Source organism: Papio anubis, chromosome 2, assembly GCF_008728515.1.
Source record: "Papio anubis isolate 15944 chromosome 2, Panubis1.0, whole genome shotgun sequence".
NCBI lineage: Eukaryota > Metazoa > Chordata > Mammalia > Primates > Cercopithecidae > Papio > Papio anubis.
This window is the reverse complement of record NC_044977.1, coordinates 90,680,598-90,700,280: the sequence shown is the minus strand read 5'-3', so window position 1 is coordinate 90,700,280 and position 19,683 is coordinate 90,680,598. Positions and strand designations below refer to the sequence as shown.

General features: G+C 53.3%; 3 protein-coding genes and 1 long non-coding RNA gene across 17 annotated transcripts in view; 3 read left to right on the top strand and 1 right to left on the bottom strand.

Moving 5' to 3' along the window:
• The window catches only part of DAG1 (dystroglycan 1), a 500,879-nt gene that overhangs the window by 119,667 nt on the left and 361,529 nt on the right, over window positions 1–19,683 (top strand). The gene's annotated exons all lie outside the window — the stretch shown is intronic.
• CAMKV (CaM kinase like vesicle associated) lies at window positions 430–13,264 on the top strand. Of its 2 annotated transcripts, XM_003894406.4 has the most exons (12): window positions 430–889; window positions 8,849–8,957; window positions 9,075–9,206; window positions 9,386–9,460; window positions 9,674–9,812; window positions 9,951–10,071; window positions 10,232–10,307; window positions 10,398–10,534; window positions 10,702–10,780; window positions 10,993–11,080; window positions 11,370–11,481; window positions 11,575–13,264. In XM_003894406.4, the coding sequence occupies exons 2-12, from the start codon at window positions 8,863–8,865 to the stop codon at window positions 11,931–11,933; spliced, it is 1,413 nt and encodes a 470-aa protein (XP_003894455.1). In that variant the 5' UTR covers window positions 430–889; window positions 8,849–8,862; the 3' UTR covers window positions 11,934–13,264. The 2 variants fall into 2 exon arrangements, with proteins under 2 accessions (XP_003894455.1, XP_009199013.1); XM_009200749.3 differs by having other exon boundaries at window positions 11,370–13,264.
• LOC103882073 lies at window positions 8,061–14,554 on the bottom strand. 2 transcript variants are annotated; one of them, XR_643745.4, is made up of 5 exons: window positions 14,167–14,554; window positions 13,938–13,993; window positions 10,415–10,556; window positions 10,207–10,305; window positions 8,061–8,229 (listed from the first exon to the last, which is right to left on the bottom strand). It is a non-coding gene; the product is annotated as an uncharacterized LOC103882073 (long non-coding RNA). The 2 variants fall into 2 exon arrangements; XR_643746.4 differs by lacking the exon at window positions 10,415–10,556 and having other exon boundaries at window positions 14,167–14,548.
• The window catches only part of TRAIP (TRAF interacting protein), a 40,463-nt gene continuing 35,342 nt past the window's right edge, over window positions 14,563–19,683 (top strand). For all 5 annotated transcript variants that reach the window (XM_017955447.3, XM_021934388.2, XM_009200747.3 and 2 more), the window contains exon 1: window positions 14,563–14,889. In XM_017955447.3, coding sequence (XP_017810936.1) covers window positions 14,792–14,889 — 98 coding nt within the window. In that variant the 5' untranslated portion in view covers window positions 14,563–14,791. The remainder of the gene's footprint in view (window positions 14,890–19,683) is intronic.

Genomic DNA, 19,683 nt, shown 5'->3' with positions numbered 1-19,683 from the left:
ATCCCAGGCCAGGCCACCTAGAGTGATGCTAGTCATGAAGTGTTTGAGAGTGATTAGACTGAAAAGAAAGCAGAGGCCACACCATGTCACAGGTGACTTTTATAGTTTGGGAAATTTGGTGCCATACAGGAGGGGGCTGACTGTGCCAGTCACCCTTGCTGGGGCTTATGGTTGGGAAAGACTGGCCTTGCAGGAGTTGGGGGTGGGGTGGGATAGGAGACTTTGCTTCCAGAGTCTAGGGCACTCACTGTTTTCACACTGACTACCTGCAAACAGACACCTCTGTGTATTAACTGCTCCTAGCTAGGGGATGCCAGTCTGTAGGGAAGCCTGCCCTAGCCCGACTGCCCATCTGGTTTTTCTAAGTTGGTCCTGCCTTTTGGGTCGGGTTCGGGTAGCTGGGCAAAGCCCCGGTTCCCTAGAGACTAATGGCTGGCAAGCGATCCTATGCAGCTCAAGGACTCAGGCTTTCCCCCAACTCTCCACTCCCCACCCCTTACATTGGGCATAGGAGGCCCCCTCCGACCCCAGGCTGAGGGCCTAAGGAAGCCGTTGAGAACCTTAGCCAGGGCTAAGCAGGCCAGTGCTCACCAGCACCGCTGCCATCCCGCGCGAGCCTGCTCTCCAGTGGGATTCTGCCCTTAAGGCTCCGCCAGGGTCGGGGCGGGGCCGGTTGGGAGGCCCCGCCCCCAGCCCGCCCCCGGCCCGGGGTGCGAATCCGGTGCCGGCAAGCGGCTGGCGATGCTGGAGGTTCGCTAGCCGAAGCGGCTGCATCTGGCGCCGCGTCTGCCCCGCGTGCTCGGAGCGGATTCTACCCGCCGTCCCCGGAGCCCTCGGCGCCCCGCTGAGCCCGCGATCACTTCCTCCGTGTGACCAACCGGCGCTGCAGGTGCGGGGCGGGCCGGGCTGGGGGCGCTTCCCGAACTCACGTTGTGGGGCCTTGGGGGATTGGTTCCCTGGCTCGAGGTTCGGGATGCAGAGTGCGCGGGGGCGCAGCGAGGGCTCGAGGTCCTGGCGGGGTCAGAGCGCGCGGGCTTTGCAGATTTGGGGGACGGAGTGCGGGGTCGGGCTAAAGTTCCCCATTACCTCGGACGGCTTGGGGGTCCTGGGGGGAAGCCTCTGCGGCTCGGAATTATGAAAAGATTAACCCTCGAAGATTCGTGGTCCCCCGTGAGGATAGGGGCCGAGAGCTGAGCCGTCCCTCCCCGTTCCCAGAGCCGCCTCCAGCCCCTCCCAACTGTCCCCGGGCCCCTTCCCTCCCGCTTAGCAGTCACTAATTTCCATGACAACGGAGAGTTCTTTATGGGCGACAACCCGGAGGGGGCTGGGCGGGGCTGCCGCGGAGTGGGGGAGGAAGCTCCAAGCCCCTGGGGACCAGCAGCCCCCCAGCCAAAATTCAGCTTCTAAGCCTTCACTTGGGGGCTAGCCGGGGGTCCAGTGCATGGACCCACGTGCACGGTGGGGGTGGGGGCGCACATGTTCCTGCTGGGAGGTGCGGGGCTTGGTGCTCACACGTGTGCTTTCCGCATGTGTGTTGCTGTGCCAGCGGGGGCGAGCCAGCAGCACTTGGGAAGGGGGTCAGGGTGGCACCACAGTGGGGAGCAGGGCCCCTGGCAGGAGGTGGCTGGGATAGTGACAGCGTGAGCTTCTGCCTTCCCCAGCTTGTACTGTCTGGCAGAGACCCTGGGCTCTTGAGCCCCAGCCCCCTCCCCGCGTAGCTCTGCCAAATTGCTTTTGTCCGCACCTCCCAGGCAGAGCCTGCTCCACCAGGTTCCTTCCTAAGGATCAGGGCCCTCTGTCCCACACTAAAAGCTCAGAGTCTGCAGTAGTCCAGTCCCTGTGCTGTGCTCCCCTTACCCCCAAGTCCAGGCTTTGAGCCCCCAGGACTACCTTCAGAGACCTGGTGCCCTCCCCCACCCTCAGAGTTGATTCCTGGCAGCTCCAGCGACTTCTGAGCCTCAGTTTCCTCAACTGGGAAATTGGTGTCTCCACTCCCCTCAAGGTCAGGTTGGTTTCCAGGGTGGGGCAAGGGTCTCCCTTTTCTAATACAGTATTTGGTGCGGACCCTTCAGGTGTCCCTCCTAGGCTGGCTGTTCACATAACTCTGATGGCCTTACTCTCCAGCCCCATGCCCTGGCCACCATTCACAGGCAAGCAAGCAAGCAGTGGCAAGCAAGCAGTCCTCTGCCCTGGGAGAAGGCCAGATTCCATGGTTTCTATTTGGGGAAACTGAGGCATGGGGAGGGGAAGGGCTGTGCAGTTTTTCTGTTTCTGGGTTGCTTGTGATGCCGTTTCTGGCATTCATGGCAGGATCTGCTGTTGGGGGTGGTGAGAGGGGATTAAGCAGAGCTGTAAGAGGGGCTCTGGGGACCCAAAGCCTGGAGAGGATAGCAGATGGGGGAGGGGTTGGCTGGGAGGGTCTAGGTACAGCTGGGCCAACTGAGAAGAGGGACTATAAAGGGAAGCAACTAGGCATCCGAGCCTCATTTCCATCCCCCTATGCGTCTGCCTTCAACATGTTGGACCTGCTTTACCTAAGCTGCCGTGATGGCAGAGAGATGGGCTGGGAACTGTCCTGACTGGGGGGCTGTAGCAGCTGGCCTCTTCCCCACCAAGATGCTCCAAGGAGCTGGCCTCCTTTTGGCTGTGCCTCCTATGCCAAGTTCAGTGTATGTTTGGGGGATACAGGAGGGTGCAAGCTGGAAGGTCCAGGTACCATGGATAGCTCCTGGCCCAGGGATTTAGAGCACATAGCCATGGAGGCCTTAGGGCTCTGCTGGGCACCCATCCGTCCCCTTCAGAACTCCCGTCCACCTCCCCTTTCCTGCCCTTTGTGCCTGTGTCCCTTTTACTTTGTCATCTCCTTGCTCCTCTTCCATCACAGGTTCTGTCTTTGTCTGTGTCTCTGCCCCATTCTCTTTTTTCTAAATTCTCTCAATCTCCCCACCTCCTCTTTATTGATGGGGACCTGGGTCACAGAACCTTGAAGAAGGAGCCAGGCTAAAGTCTCAGGGAATTCTTGAAGAAGGGACCTAACCAACACATCTCCCCTCCCCCTCCCCTTGTTTTAAAACTTCCATCACCATAGCAACCCTTTACTCTAGTGCCTTCCTCTGCATTTCCCCTCCTCCACCCACAGGGAAGCAGAGCCTCCAGTGGATTCTCCTTCAGGGGTTCAGAAATTTGGACCCCAAGTGCTTGGGAGGAGACAGCTGACCTTTGCCTCTGCCTGCATGTTGAGAGCCAAACTTTCAGGACGTAGCACTGGACTGCATGCCCACCCCCAAGATTGGAGAGACCTCCCCACAATACTCCTTCATTAGATGGGCAAAATTCAGCTGTAGGAACTTCTACCATGATTTAGCTGGAGCCTGAGGCTCAGTCAGGGCAGCCCCTTGACCAGTCCCCTGAAGCAATTGGATGGTGGTCTAGAAGCTTGGCCCTTGTTCCTAATAGACCTTGAGTGAGGTCTTTAGCTCCCCTGTTCCTGTGGGTGACACCTCAGCTGTGAGTTAGGCAGGGCTTGGGCTTCAGCATGTTCACTGCAGTAGGAAATCCAGCCCCAGTCCTTGAGAGAGTAGAGCAGCAGAGAGTAGGGGGTGCCTGCAGGCTGGTGTTCACAGCTACCACTAAATTGGGAGGTGCTGCTTACAGTTGTTGGGAGGCAGCTGGAGGCCTCTTGGGCCTCCCCTGGCCTCCCTAGATTTACTGCAAACTCTGGAGTCCCACATGGCAGGGGACCAAGGTAGCAGGGAAGTCTGTTTATGTCTATGACAGGTAGGGCCTGAACCAGGATGATCTCAGTGGAGGAGGGGACAGGACCCCAATGTGGGGCCTCTGGACCTCTTGGCCTTTGTTTTGTTTGGGCTTTCCCTGGGTCAGACTTACCTAAAGATGCAGTAGAGTCCTTGGGGGACCATTTGTCACCAGGGCAGCAACAGAGGACCCCTCAGGATTGCTGGAGGCTCAATTCCCTGAGCTCAGTGGTCGGGCCCTGGGAGCAGGCTGTAACTGGGGAGTGCTTGGCTGTCAGGCTCCCTGAGAGCCAGCTGGAGGGCAGTGGCAGCACCAGGGCCTGCACTCCCCACAAGCTCCCTTTGGGCAGCCCACAGTGCATACTGTTCAGTTCCTCTGCAGAGAGTGGAGGGAGCCATGTCTCTAGGGAAATGACTGTTGTGGGGTTCCCGTGCCCTTCCATGGCCTAAGTGTACCTGAGGAAAAGCTCAGGTCCTGTGTTGCTGAGAGGAGAGCTCTCCATTGTTGGGTGTTGGGTCTGGGCCATGGGGGTGAGAAATGCACACCCCTTCCACCTGGCCTCCTCCCTTTCTGAGAGCTGTCCCTTGACTGTTCCTCCCAGTTCTCCTTTGTTGCAAGCAGGTGCCCAGGGCTTGGTGCACACACCGGAAGCCTCCCAGGGAGCAACAGTGGATAGCAGATGGTGGAGTGGGGGTGGGCAGAGGGAACCAGGGTGCTAATTGAAAGCCAGGCCCCTCTTTCTCTCCCTGCCCTGGGGCCAAGTCCAGGGCCCCAAGCCAGTATAGTTAGACTGGTGAGGAGGAGGAGGAGGAGTGACTGGCTGAAATTTGGGCAGCCATAGTAGGGGGCAGGGGAGACAGATCTGTTCCCATCTCAGCCTTGAGGCTGCAGGACATGGCTCCAGGCTGACATTATGGGGTGGAGGCCCAGCTTTCTGTGGTAGAGATAGACCCCCATGACCAGCCCTGGGCCCCAGTGGGCATGAGTGCATATGCAGAGCTGAAAGCTGGGGCCAGGATCAGGGACAGGCATGCACAAAACCTCCCGCCCACGCCACACTGGTAGAGCCGGGAGCTGTTGGAGTGGGGTGGGGGGTGGGGCATGGAGGTTGTGGAAGGTATCTCAGAAAAGGACCATTTGAGTCTGGCCTTGGAGCATCAGGATTGTTTTGGACAATGTGTTGCACAAACTACCTTACAATGTCAGCAATCACAATGAAAGAAGAGATTCAGTTCTGCTCTCAGCACCTTGCTCATGTGGCAGCTGCTCCACAGGAAAGCCAAGGTGGGCAGAGCTCTTGCCAGTGCCCACACTTCCTACCATTGAGTGGACACAGTTGAGCTGGCGAGTCACCTGTTGTTGGACATTTAGGTAGTTGCTGAATTTTTTTTAATGTTATAAATAACTCTGCCGTGACAAATAGGAATCTGACGGGAGGCTTTTGGGGGAAGGGCACTCTTGCCAGAGGGAATGGTGTAAGCAAAGCAACAGAGCTGGGGCACAGGTCCCTCCCAGCCCTCTTGGGAGACTGCAGTCTAAGGTACCACCCTCCTGCCCAGTACATGGCCCTTAGACTGAGAGGACTGTTGCAGGCCCCCTCCCGCAGATGTTGTGTGAAAATGTGTGGCCGGCAATGGTAACTGGCTATGCCTCTGCTCTCAGCTGTGAGGATGAGATTCTGGCCACATGCTTCTCCCCAGTGGAGGAGATGCAGGGTTGTGGCCATGGTGGCAGACATGAAGTCAGTGACGATCTTCAAAGCCTCTCCTTTGCCTCTGCTGTGCCTCACAAGATGGCTTAAACCCTGTCTGGAATGACGCTGATGAAATGCATTTGTGGCCTGGCACGGTGGCTCACGCCTGTAGGCCCAGCACTTTGGGAGGCTGAAGCGGGTGGATCACGAGGTCAGGAGATCAAGACCATCCTGGCTAACACGGTGAAACCCCGTCTCTACTAAAAATACAAAAAAATTTAGCTGGGCGTGGTGGCAGGCGCCTGTAGTCCCAGCTACTTGGGAGGCTGAGGCAGGAGAATGGCTTGAACCCAGGAGGCGGAGCTTGCAGTGAGCTGAGATCGCGCCACTGCACTCCAGCCTGGGCCACTGTCGCAAAAAAAAAAAAAAAAAAAAAAAAAAAAAAAAAAGCATTTGTATTCCCTGAGCCCAAGAAACCCAGATTAAGGAATTACAGAGTTTGTTCCCTAATGCTGAAGGCAAATCTGAGGGAGAATTTCCAGGGCTGTGACTCCTGAGAATCACAGCCCAGTGGCTGGCTTCTGCCTGGGGGGAAGCAAGTAGCAGCCAGGGTTGGCCATGGGGCTTTGTTTGGGTCCTGGTCTTTGACTTTGCCTGGCAGAGTTCATCTTGCCAAGCTGCCTCCTCCCTTCTCCACTACCTTGAGGCTGTGAGTGCCTTCAGGTCGGGGAACATCTAGGTACCCCCAGGCCCTAGCTCAGGCCCTGCACATAGCAAGTGCTAATTGGCATGGAGGGAAAACATGCATAGTCAGCAGAGGCAGAGCAATTTCAGTGCAGCCTCAGTGCAGAGCTTGCTGTAGTCCGTGTCACACTGACCAGGCATTATGGAGGCACACCCTGGCGTCAGATCTGTGAAGGTCTAGTCACTAACTCCCCACCCCCACCTTTGAGCATGGTCTCTGAGTGCCTTTTCCTTTAGACACTGGAGTCAGCCCACCCACCACCACAGATGAGGATTGGGCTGTAATTGGCAGGATTGCAGACCTATGGGACACCGTGCCCCAGGTGGAAAGAGTGCCTAGAGCTCACTGAGCCAGCTGTATCTGTTCTGTTTGGGGGCCTCGCACCTGGACATGACAGCCAAGGTCCCCTGAGGGGCCCCAGTGGGGGTGAATGCATATGCAGAGCTGAAAGCTGGGACCAGGAGCAGGCTTGTTTTGCTCTTCCTGACCAGTATACCTACATACCTCCTGGCAAATCCTTCCCTTCTAAGTCCTAATGCTGCCTCCAAAGCTTTACCTTGCCTCTCCACCCAGATTATCCCTCTGAGGAATCACCCAAGCACTATGCCTGAGTGCAGTATTTACTAAATTCATCAAAGTCATTACAGTAAAATAGTAAAAATTCACACAGAAAATTAATAAACAGAAGATATGTCTGCCCTTTTGACATCCAATTCTTTGCCCAGGACAGAACTCTTATTTCCTTCAGCATTCTTCCAGAAAAGAGTTTGTGAGTGTATATCAGTATGTAAACTTTAAAAAATTTACCCAAGCCAGGTGTGGTGGCTCACACCTGTAATCCCAGCACTTTGGGAAGCTGAGGCGGGAGGATTGCTTGAGCCCAGGAGTTTGAGAACAGCCTGGGCAACATAATGAAATCCTGTCTCTACAAAAAAATTTTAAAAATTAGCCAGTTATGGTAGTGCGCACCTGGGGTCCGGTCCTAGCTACTCAGGAGGCTGAGGTGGGAGGATTGCTTGAGCCCAGGAGGTTGAGGCTGCAGTAAGCTGTGATCGTGCCACTGCATTCCAGCCTGGGTGACAGAACAGCCGGGTGTGGTGCTGGTGCCGGTAATCCCAGCTGCAGTGGGAGGATCATTTGAGTTCAGGAGCTCTGGGCTGTAGTATGCTATGTCAGTTGGGTGTCTGCACTACGTTTGGCATTAGTATGGTGACTTCCTGGGAGCCGGAGACCATCAGATTGCCTAAAGGAGGGGTGAAGCAACCAAGATCAGAAACGAAGCAGGTCAAAACTCCTGTGCTGATAAGTAGTGGGCTTGCGCCCATGAATAGCCACTGCACTCCAGCCTGGGCAACATAGTGAGACCTGTCTCTAAAAAAAGAAAGCAAGAAAGAAAAGAAAAGAAAAGAAATAGGTTTTCCAGAATCCTCCCATGTGTCCTGATTCAATCATAACCCCTCCTTTTCTCTTAGAAGGGACCATTATCTGACTCTGCTTATTTCCTAGCTTTTCTTTATAGCTCTACTGCTGTGTTTGTATCCCCAGTACGGGTTTGTTCTGCCTGTTGGAACTCTCTATTGATAGATTCATACTATATGTATTCTTTTGTGTCTTTTTGCATTTAACGCTGTGTAAGAGTCACCAGGTGGTTGGGTATAGCTGTAGTCCTTTGTTTCCATTGCTGTATAATATTCCATTGTGTGACTCTACCACAATACATCCTGTTGGTGGTGGTATTTGGTCTGTTTTCAATATTTGGCGATTATGTATATGGCCACTCTGAGCATTGTATGACTGTCCTGATGCACGAATATGTGCACTTCTGTAGGCACGTATTTAGGAGTGCAATTACTGGTTCATAGGGTATGTTTGTTTGATTTTAGTGGTTTTACCAAACGGCTTTACAAAGGGGAGGTTGCCTTCTCCTAGCAGTGCTGACGTTCTTCATATATCCACTAACACTTGTTAGCTCTAGACCTTCAGAGATGATTAGCAGGTGGGTGGGTGGTTATAGCCCCTTTCATCTGTAAAATAGCTGAAATTTAAATAAATTGTTTGATAAGCCTTTGTTTTTTGAGTGTATAGAATACAAAACTATTCCCTTATATATCAGTTTAATACATTTTTTCTTTTTTTTTTTTTTTTTTGAGACGAGTCTTGCTCTGTCACCCAGGCCTGGAGTGCAGTGGCGGGATCTCAGCTCACCCAAGCTCCTCCTCACGGGTTCACGCCATTCTCCTGCCTCAGCCTCGAGTAGCTGGGACCACGGGCACCCGCCCGCCCAGCCCGGCTAGTTTTTGTATTTTTTTAGTAGAGGCGGGGTTTTCCCCATTAGCCAGGATGGTCTCGATCTCCTGACCTCTTGATCCGCCCGTCTCGGCCTCCCAAAGTGCTGGGATTACAGGCTTGAGCCACCGCGCCTGGCCACATTTTTCTTATGTAGGCTGTTGTAGTTCAGGCAGCCAAGCTGAGTAGCTGGATGTCTAGCCAGAAAAGCAGGGGTAGGATCTGAGCCTGCCTATCCTCTAGCCCCTCCTGGTATGGTCTCTGCCCCTAGCTTGGCCTGAGCCAGATTGGGGTCTCCCAAAAGCAGCACCTATGTTGTGGAGAAGTGGAGAGTAGTACAGCTAAGCCAGACCCCATCGTGCCTGCAGGTTAGAGCCCGGCAATGCCGTTTGGGTGTGTGACTCTGGGCGACAAGAAGAACTATAACCAGCCATCGGAGGTGACTGACAGATATGATTTGGGACAGGTCATCAAGACGTGAGTGCCGGGCCTGTCAGGCAGGGCTGGGTGGGCTGGTGGGCAAGGGCTAGGGAAGTGGGAGTGGAGTGCAGCTGACACTAAGACCAGGCCTGAGTGGGTGCCTGTCGGCTGCAGTGAGGAGTTCTGTGAAATCTTCCGGGCCAAGGACAAGACAACAGGCAAGCTGCACACCTGCAAGAAGTTCCAGAAGCGGGATGGCCGCAAGGTGCGGAAAGCTGCCAAGAACGAGATAGGCATCCTCAAGATGTGAGTTTGAGGCCTGGGATTGGGGCAGCGTGGGAGGCAGCAGGGAAGGGCTTAGAGGGCAAGTGGCCTCAGGCAGTCCCAGCCTCTGGCCAATTAGTCTGCTGTGGCCACTGTGGCGACCACAGCCTCTCCCAGGGGTTCATCCAGCCTTAACTACTGGCTCCCCTCCCTGTCGCCAGGGTGAAGCATCCCAACATCCTACAACTGGTGGATGTGTTTGTGACCCGCAAGGAGTACTTTATCTTCCTGGAGCTGTGAGTGTGGGTCTGGGGTCCCAAGATTCCCCAGCGCCCAGGGCTTTCACCTCTCCCACCCTCTGCAGCTAAGGAAACCCCCTTTCTGGACCCTTGGCGTCCCAGGTCCCTGTGCCTTGCTCAGCCAGCTGCCTGGTGCAGGCAGCTCACCCAAGTGCTCCTGCCCTACCCCCGATTCTGCCCACACCAGGCTCAGGGGCTGGTGTCCCTCAGGGCCACGGGGAGGGAGGTGTTTGACTGGATCCTGGACCAGGGCTACTACTCGGAGCGAGACACAAGCAACGTGGTACGGCAGGTCCTGGAGGCTGTGGCCTATTTGCACTCACTCAAGATCGTGCACAGGAATCTCAAGGTGAGGTCAGAGCCAGAGTCAAAGGGTCATTTGGCAACTGGGCTGGTGCTGGGGTGGGCAGAACCTCGGGGCCTTGGTCTAGCCTCCGAGGTCTTCATGGTGTCTTCTGCTCACCCACATGCTATTCTCACATCACAGCTGGAAAACCTGGTTTACTACAACCGGCTGAAGAACTCTAAGATTGTCATCAGTGACTTCCATCTGGCTAAGCTAGAAAATGGCCTCATCAAGGAGCCCTGTGGGACCCCCGAGTATCTGGGCAAGCAGGGGGTGGGGCAGGGCAGGGGGAGAATGGGGGGCAGCCTTCAGGGAGCTTCTCTGGGCAGGGGGAAAATGTACTCATCTCAGGAAGCTGGTGTGGATGGTACTGGACCTGGCTAGGCCCGATACTGACCAGCAGATGGGTGCTGTGTTTGTAGCCCCAGAGGTGGTAGGCCGGCAGCGATATGGACGCCCTGTGGACTGCTGGGCCATTGGAGTCATCATGTACATCCTGTGAGTGGACAGACGGACAAGCAGGCTTGCAGTCAGATGGGGTGGGGGCATGTGTCTGTGGCCTTTCTGTGTGACCCTTCCCCCATGCAGGCTTTCAGGCAACCCACCTTTCTATGAGGAGGTGGAAGAAGATGATTATGAGAACCACGATAAGAATCTCTTCCGCAAGATCCTGGCTGGTGACTATGAGTTTGACTCTCCATATTGGGATGATATTTCGCAGGCAGGTGAGGAGGTGCCTGCCCAGTACTTGGTAGAATGCAAGGGAGTGGGGGAGGGGGTCCTGCTCTCAGCTTTCTCTGTGGTATTCTGCTTCTGTCCCCCAGCCCATTCATCACCTCTAGACATTGAGATGGGGTGCCCATGCCTAGCCCCTCCTTGGTTTTGTCCACAGCCAAAGACCTGGTCGCAAGGCTGATGGAGGTGGAGCAAGACCAGCGGATCACTGCAGAAGAGGCCATCTCCCATGAGTGGTAAGCAGGGTCCAGGGGAGGGTGGGAGAGGCCAGGGTCCCCCTCACACCTAGCAGCCACATCTTTGAGGCCTAGAAGGGGTGCAGGCACCTAGAGCAAAGGCCAGCCCAGAGGCTCTGCGTGGTAGCCCCTGGATGCCACATGGAAGGGCTGGGCAGAGTCTCCACAAAGGCTCATTCTCTTAGATCCAGACACACTTGCACCCTTTCCAGGATTTCTGGCAATGCTGCTTCTGATAAGAACATCAAGGATGGTGTCTGTGCCCAGATTGAAAAGAACTTTGCCAGGGCCAAGTGGAAGGTAAGGCTTGGATAGCTCCCTTCTTGGCTGTATCCCAACTATTCCTTCTGGCACTCAGTTTCTTGCCTGCATCACACCCCTGCAGCCACACACAAGCTTTTCTCAGGCCATCAGGTGTGGGTGTAGCCACTGCGATTACCTTAAGTAGGAGTGCTGAGCAGCTGGGTACTTGGCCCTGGGGTGGATGGAGGTGGCCGGGGGTACTATGGAAGGAGTTTGGTCTGGTCACTGCCAAGCAATGGATCCAGCAAGCTTCACCCTTAGCCTTTCTCCACTGTGCTCCTTTCAGAAGGCTGTCCGAGTGACCACCCTCATGAAACGGCTCCGGGCGCCAGAGCAGTCCAGCACGGCTGCAGCCCAGTCGGCCTCAGCCACAGACACTGCCACCCCCGGGGCTGCAGGTGGGGCCACAGCTGCAGCTGCGAGTGGAGCTACCTCAGTCCCTGAGGGTGATGCTGCTCATGCTGCAAAGAGTGATAATGTGGCCCCCGCAGACCGTAGTGCCACCCCAGCCACAGATGGAAGTGCCACCCCAGCCACTGATGGCAGTGTCACCCCAGCCACTGATGGAAGCATCACTCCAGCCACTGATGGGAGTGTCACCCCAGCCACTGACAGGAGCGCTACTCCAGCCACTGATGGGAGAGCCACACCGGCCACAGAAGAGAGCACTGTGCCCACCATCCAAAGCAGTGCCACACTAGCCACCAAGGCAGCTGCCACCCCTGAGCCGGCTATGGCCCAGCCGGACAGCACAGCCCCAGAGGGCGCCACAGGCCAGGCTCCACCCTCTAGTAAAGGGGAAGAGGCTGCTGGTTATGCCCAGGAGTCTCAAAGGGAGGAGGCCAGCTGAGTAGGCAGCCTGGTGAGGGGGGACGGGGGATGGGCAGGAGGGTGGGAGAGTGGATGAGGGGCTTCTCACTGTACATAGAGTCACTGGCATGATGCCCTCGCTCCCCCATGCCCCCACATCCCAGTGGGGCATACTTAGGGGTCACGGGAGAGCAGTCTCGTCTCCTGTGTGTATGTGTGTGAGTGGTGGGCAGGCCAGTGGCAGGGCCAGCCCCAGCCCCTGCATGGATTCCTTGTGGCTTTTCTGTCTTTTGCTAGCTTCACCAGTTTCTGTTCCTTGTGGGATGCTGCTCTAGGGATACTCAGGGGGCTCCTGCTCTCCTTCCCCTTCCCTTCTTGCTTCACCATTCCCCTAGGCAGGCCCTGCAGGTCCCACACTCTCCCAGGCCCTAAACTTGGGCGGCCTTGCCCTGAGAGCTGGTCCTCCAGCGAGGCCCTGTCAGCGGTCTTAGGCTCCTGCACATGAAGGTGTGTGCCTGTGGTGTGTGGGCTGCTCTAGGAGCGGATACAGGCTGGTATAGAGGATGCAGAAAGGTAGGGCAGTATGTTTAAGTCCAGACTGGGCACATGGCTAGGGACACTGCTCTCTAGCTGTGGGGGTCCTCAGGAGTGGAGAGAATGAGTATGAAGGCAGAAGCTTCCATATTTGTCCCTCCTAAGACCCTGTTATTTGTGTTATTTCCTGCCCTCCTGAGTCCTGCAGTGGGCTGCCCTGTACCTTGAACCTCATGAGCCTCTAAGGGAAAGGAGGAACAATTAGGATGTGGCAATGAGACCTGGTAGGGCAGAGTACAAGCCCAGCACCCAGTGTTCCAGCCTAACTAGGTCCTTACCCTGGGCCAAACAGGGAGGGCTGATATCTCCTTGCTCTTCTTAGATGCCCACCCCCTACAATCTCAACCCACAAGTCCTCTCCACCCTAGGGGGCTTGCTGCATGGCAATACCCCATAATCTGATTTGGGGGTTTGCCCTTTACAGGGGCAGATTTTCTGCTCAGTTCAACAATGAAATGAAGAGGAACTCCCTCTATTTCTACAGCTCACTTCTATCAGAGGCCCAGGTGCCTCAGAGCCACATTGAGTTGCTGTTGCTGGGAAGAGGAAGTAGAGTTAAAGTCCCCAGTTTCCTGAGGGAGGCTCCTGACAGGTGCCCTTTGTCAGACCCTATCACAGCCTGGACAGGCAGCCACATTGGTCCTCGCCCTTGCTTGGCACTCCTTGGTGGTCCTGCCCTTCTCCCTGCATGCCTGTGGGTCTGCTCTGGTGTGTGAAGGTCGGTGGGTTAACTGTGTGCCTGCTGAACCTGGCAAATAAACATCACCCTGCAAAGCCTCTGGCCACCCTCTTGCCTTTGCTTCCTCTGTCCTACTGGGGAGGAGCCCCTGGAAGGCAGTGGGGAGGGGAGAGGCTGGGAGCAGGTTCATAAGTAGTGGCTGGGAGTAGTAGTGAACAGTGCCCTGTGGATTTCTTGGGCTGAGAGTGAAGATCATCCTCACCACAGTGTATTCCTCAATGGTGGTGGTGGTGGGGGTCCTCTGGACTCTAGAAATCCATGTGAGTAGTGGGTCTTGGGCTGCATTTGGACCGAGGAATACTCCCTGGGCTGAGAGCTCAAGTAAGGGCTGCTGTTTTTGACTCCTGTTGACCGAGGAGCCTCACTCTTGATTTAGGCATAGAGCTGGAATCTACCTGGGCCAGCCACCACAAGGACAGACCCTGCTATTAGCCAAAGATAGCTTCCCTGAGCTGGGGAGAGGGTGTAGGGTGAGCAGTGCACAAAGATTCTATAATGCTCTGCGTTCTTCCTGTGAACACCTGTGCTTTCCACATATGCCCCAAATGAAATCTCACTCTGGGTCTATTTCAGCTGGAGCAGATCAGCTTCATATTATGGGGCTATGCATAAGGTTTCTTCCGGGTAGAGGGAGTAACATTGCTACAGATACTAAACCTAAAACCCCAAAAGTTTACTTACTACACCCCACGTGGGCCTGGGTGAACTTACCAGGGATGCTGCTCTCTGGGAGGACCTCAAAGATAACCTCCTCAAAGATAACTTCTCTGATGTGGGAATAATAAAAAGAATTTGTTAGTCTCCAGTCTTTGAAGCATCTGGGCCTCCAAAATTCCAACCCTACTACAGTCCCAAGCATAACCGATCCTCCTGAGAGTTAAGAGCTAAAGTCAGGGTACTGGCCCTAGTGTCTCCAAACTCAAGGATAGTCATGTCTTACTTGGATGAAGCCAAGGTTGGCCTGGGGTGACCTGAGGGACTGGGGCCTATGTGTCAATCTTTCCAGAATCGCCCGGAACTGATGACTGAGAGGGTAGAGTACTTTGGTCTATGGGAAATATAGACCACAGCGCATGGTCCAGCACTGTCCAGAGCCCAAGGGACCTATCGGGACCATTGTTCTATTCCCTTGCGGCTGCAGTTTTCTCTGCCTTGGCCCAGCCTGCCTCGCGCCAGCTCTGGCGTGGGACTACAATGCGCTGCCTTGCCCTGGAGAAGGGTCCAGCTGGCAGCCTCGCTGCTCCCCGCCTTGATATAACGCTGCGCTCTCAAGTGGCAGGTCGAGTCCTCCCAGAAGACGCCAGAGAGCGACCGCGTTCCGCCCAGGATTCTCTACGGCCTCGGGGCCACTAAGCCCCGCCCCTAGTTCCGCCCACCCGAGGATTTGTCCAATCCAGACGAAATATTTACGCTCCGCCCAAAGTATTGTGTTGTCACTTCCGGCCTGCTCCAGGAAGTCGTGCTGCGGAGCCAAATTTGAAGGCAGTGGAGGCGCGGGGGCGCGTCTGCGAAGCCGGACCTGTAGCAGTTTCTTTGGCTGCCTGGGCCCGTTGAGTCCAGCCATCATGCCTATCCGTGCTCTGTGCACTATCTGCTCCGACTTCTTCGATCACTCCCGCGACGTGGCCGCCATCCACTGCGGCCACACCTTCCACTTGCAGTGGTGAGTGACTGCAGTGTTGGGGTCCGATGTTTGCCCGGGTACCGCTTCAGGGCCGCGAGGTGTCGGGCCTCCAGGCGGTCCTTCCCCGGAATCCAGACAAGTGATGAGAACCTTCCTCCTAAACGAGGCCCCACGGGAGCTTCCCAACTTGGGCAGAAGTGGGTCAGGACAGGCTTTCTGGCAGAGGTGATAGCTGAGCTAAGCCTGAGGGGGACTGAGATGGCTCAGTGAAGACAGATGCTTCCTTGATCACCTGTACAAACAGATGTGATTTCACAACCGTTAGCCTGGGCAAGGGTGAGCTTTCACTACATCAACAAGTCCTTTTATTTCTTCCAGATAGAAACCTGGTAGGTTTCTGGCAACCCAAGAGGGTAGGCTTACTTGATGGTTTGGAATTATTCTACCCAGAGTCATCTCACTGTCCCGACACCCCAGTGTATTCGCCATGTCAGCAAACCCGTTTAACATGGGGAAGGCAAGGAGATGCTCCCCCTATCCAGGGGTCCTGCTGACCGTGTAGGGCCATTCTGTTGAGTGTACAGCTAGTGGGGAAAGATTCCCCTAGCAGATGTGGACAGGCTGGTTTGGACCTCCTAGCAAAAGAGATAAGGCAGAGTTACCCCTGGGAATGGTGGGTGATAATAATCACAGGGGGCTTGTGGGGCTAAAGGCCCTAGGAAGCAGAGAGGCAGGCATGACCCTGATGGCTGCTGGCTTACTGGCAAAGCTTTGTTTAGACCTGTGTTGCTGACAGCCTGAGCCCCATGCTGAGGGAGCCACTGCTGTTTGGTTAGACTAGAAATTAAGCTCGCATCTAAGAGTACTGTACTTTATTTTCTATTTGCCTACTCTATTTTCTTCTATCCTTTTACTTTATTTGTTTATTTTTATTTATTTGTTTATTTTTGAGATGGAATCTCGCTCCTGTCACGCAGGCTGGAGTGCAGTGGTGCGATCTTGGCTCACTGCAACCGCCACCTCCTGTGTTCAAGTGATTCTCCTTCCTCAGCCTCCCGAGTAGCTGACATTACAGGCGTGCGCCACCACGCCCAACTAATTTTTGTATTTTTAGTAGAGACGGGGGTTTCTCCATGTTGGCCAGGCTGGTCTCAAACTCCTGACCTCAGGTGATCCACTCGCCTTGGCCTCCCAAAGTGCTAGGGCCTGTCCTTTTATTTTAAACTTTTCTGTGTACTTGTGTTTTACATGTATCCCTTGAAAACAGCATTTATTTCTTTTTTTATATATTAAAAATTACTTTAGCTTACCCCAAAGATCTTTATTTTATTTTATTTTGAGACAGGGTCTCACTCTGTTACCCAGGCTGCAGTGCAATGGTGCCATCTCAGCTCACTGCAGCCTTGACCTCCTGGGCTAAGGTGATTCTCCCACCTTAGCCTCCCAAGTAGCTGGGACTACAGGTGCCTGCCAGCATGCTCGACTAATTTTTTTTTTTTTTTTTGTATTTTTAGTAGAGATGGGGTCTTGCTATGTTGCCCAGGCTGGTCCCGAACCCCTGGACTCCAGCAATCCACCCACCTTGGCCTCCCAAGTGCTAGGATTACAGGCGTGAGCCACTGCGCCCAGCCTGGGGAAACAGCCTTTAGTTGGACCTTTTTTTTTTTTTTTTTTTGAGAAGGAGTCTTGCTCTGTCTCCCAGGCTGGAGTGCAGTGGCGCAATCTCCACTCACCGCAAGCTTCGCCTCCTGGGTTCACGCCATTCTCCTGCCTCAGCCTCCTGTGTGGCTGGGACTACAGGCGCCCGCCACCGCGCCCGGCTAATTTTTGTATTTTTAGTAGAGACGGGGTTTCACCGTGTTAGTCAGAATGGTCTCGATCTCCTGACCTCATGATCCGCCCATCTCGGCCTCCCAAAGTGCTGGGGTTACAGGCGTGAGCCACCGCGCCCGGCCTAGTTGGACTTTTAAAAGTCCAGTCTGATAATCTTTGTATTTAACTGAACCATTTAGTCTACTTAAAATTGTTGCAATTACTGATTAAATGAAGAGTAAATCTATTGTCTTTAGTTGATTCTGTTTTGTCTTGCCTATTATATCTTATTCTCTCCTTTCTTGCCTTGGTGGGAATTGGTTAAATATTCTGTATTTCTCCATTTTCCCTCAGTTAGTTTGGACGTTATGTACCCCATTTCCATTTATAAGTGGTTATCCTAGAAATTAAGGTATGTATCCTTAACTTACCAATTTCAAGGTTAATCAACACCTTTCTCATTTTCCCAGGCAACTCAAAGAGCTTAGAATAGCTCTTCTACATTATTGTTGAATGTTTTAATTGGTGTATGTGTGGAATTTTTTTTGTTGGTGTTGTTTTTGAGACAGAGTCCTTCTGTCTTGCCCAAGCTGGTCTGCAGTGGTGCAATCTCTGCTCAACCTCCTGGACTCAAGCGATCCTCCTGCCTCAGCCTCACAAATAGCTGGGATTACAGGTGCATGTCACCATGCCCAGCTAATTTTGTTTTTTAGAGACAGGATTTTACCATGCTGCCCAGGCTGGTTTGAAACTCCTGTACTCAAGCGATCCACCCTCCTTGGCCTGCCAAAGAGCTTAAGTTTACAGGCATGAGCCAACACGACTGGCCAATTGTATGTTTTTAAATAAAGTTTTTGTTTGTAATAATTTTTTTTTTTTTTTGAAACAGGATGCTGCTGTGTTGCCCAGGCTGGAGTTTATAATTGTTTTTTCTTGCAGGATTGAACTTTTTGTTAATGTTCTTCTTTGGCCTTCTTTGTCTCTTGTAACTTTAATTCAAAGTCTCTCTTTTTTTAAAAAAATGTTTCATTCTGTGGCCCAGACCGGAGTGCAGTGTTGCGATCTCGCAATCTCGGCTCACTGCAACCTCCGCCTCCCGGGTTCACATGATTCTTCTGCCTCAGCCTCCTGAGTAGCTGGGATTACAGGCGCACACCACCATGCCCGGCTAATTTTTTTTTGTATTTTTAGTAGAGATGGGGTTTCACTATGTTGGCCAGACTGGTCTCAAACTCCTGACCTCATGATCCACCCACCTCGACCTCCCAAAGTGCTGGGATTACAGGTGTGAGCCACTGCGCCCGGCCTATCTTGTCTAATTTAAAGTCCATTTTATCTGCTATTGGTATAGCCACTTCAGCTCTCGTTTGGTGACTGCATGGTATATCTTTTTTCACCTGGCTTATTTTATTTTATTTTATTTTACTTTACTTTACTTTATTTTATTTTATTTATTTGTGAGATGGAGTCTTGCTCTGTCACCCAGGCTGGAGTGCAGTGGTGCCATCTTGGCTCACTGGAAGCTCCGCCTCCCGGGTTCATGCCATTCTCTTGCCTCAGCCTCCTGAGTAGCTGGGATTACAGGTGCCCACTACCATGCCCGGCTAATTTTTTGTATTTTTAGTAGAGATGGGGTTTCACTGTGGTAGTCAGAATGGTCTCTATCTCCTGACCTCGTGATCTGCCCGCCTCGGCCTCCCAAAGTGCTAGGATTACAGGCGTGAGCCACCACGCCCGGCCGTGTGAAGCAATTTCTGTAATAGGTGCTGGAAAATTATGAGCCATTATCTCTTCATACATTGCCTCTATTCCATTAACTTTTGTATCCTGTATTATTATTTGTTTTTGAGGCAGAGTCTCACTCTGTCGCCCAGGCTGGAGTGCAATGGCTCGATCTTGGCTCATTGCAACCTCCACCTCCTGGGTTCAAGCAATTGAAAAAATTAGCCGGGCATAGTGGCATGTGCCTGTGGTCCCAGCTACCTGGGATGCTGAGATGATCATCACCTGAGCCTGGGAGGTAGAGGCTGCTGTGAGCTGTGATTGCTCCACTGCATTCCAGCGTGGGTGACAGAGTGAGACCCTGTCTGAAAAGACGCCTCCCTTGAAAAAAAAAAAAAAAAAAAGAAAGAAAACAGGAAAACGCAGGCTATTGGCTGGGAGCGGTGGCTCAAGCCTGTAATCCTAGCACTTTGGGAGGCCAAGAAAAAAAAAAAAAAAAAAGATAGCTACTGTCTTGACTTTGAGAGCATAGATGAATTTTGCCTACTTTTTTTTTTTTTTTTTTTGAGACGGGGTCTCACTCTGTCCCCCACGCTGGAGTGCAGTGGCGCGATCTTGACTCACTGCAACCTCCACCTCCCAGGTTCAAGCAATTCTTCAGCCTCAGCCTCCCAAGTAGCTGGGATTACAGGCACGTGCTACCACACCTGGCTAATTTTTCTATTTTTAATAGAGATGGAGTTTCACCATGTTGGTTAGGCTGGTCTCAAACTCCTGACCTCATGATCCACCCGCCTCGACCTCCCAAAGTTCTGGGATTACAGACGTGAGCCACTGGGCCTGGCCTGCCTACTTTTAAACTCTGTATAAATAGAATCATACAGAATATAACTTTTTGTGTCTGGCTTCTCTTCCTAAGTGTTATGTTTTTGTGATTTATTCATAATATTGTTCTTAGTTGTAGACTCATTGATTGTTGCTGTGTAGTATCCCATTGTGCCTGGTTACCCTTGATTATACGTTGTACATGGTATTTGAAAACTTACAGGAATTTTAGCTGGGCGTGGTGGGTGCAAGCCTGTGGTCCCAGCTACTCGGGAGGCTGAGGTGGGAGGATCGCTTGAGCCTGGGAGGCGAAGGTTGCAGTAAGCCAAGATCACCCCGCTGTACTCCAGCCTGGGTGACAGATTGAGACGCCATCTCAAAAGAAAAGAAAAGAAAAAAGAAAAGAAAAGAAAATGTATTTATAGGAATATTTGAGGCCAGGATGATGGTATCATTTTCCAGAGAGGACTTAGT

Coding starts and splice junctions, on each gene's coding strand:
- CAMKV (XM_009200749.3), top strand. CDS start 8,863: ATGCCGTTTGGGTGTGTGACTCTGGGCGACAAGAAGAACTATAACCAG. Junction 8,958..9,074: donor TTGGGACAGGTCATCAAGAC/GTGAGTGCCGGG, acceptor TGTCGGCTGCAG/TGAGGAGTTCTGTGAAATCT. Junction 9,813..9,950: donor TCGTGCACAGGAATCTCAAG/GTGAGGTCAGAG, acceptor CTCACATCACAG/CTGGAAAACCTGGTTTACTA.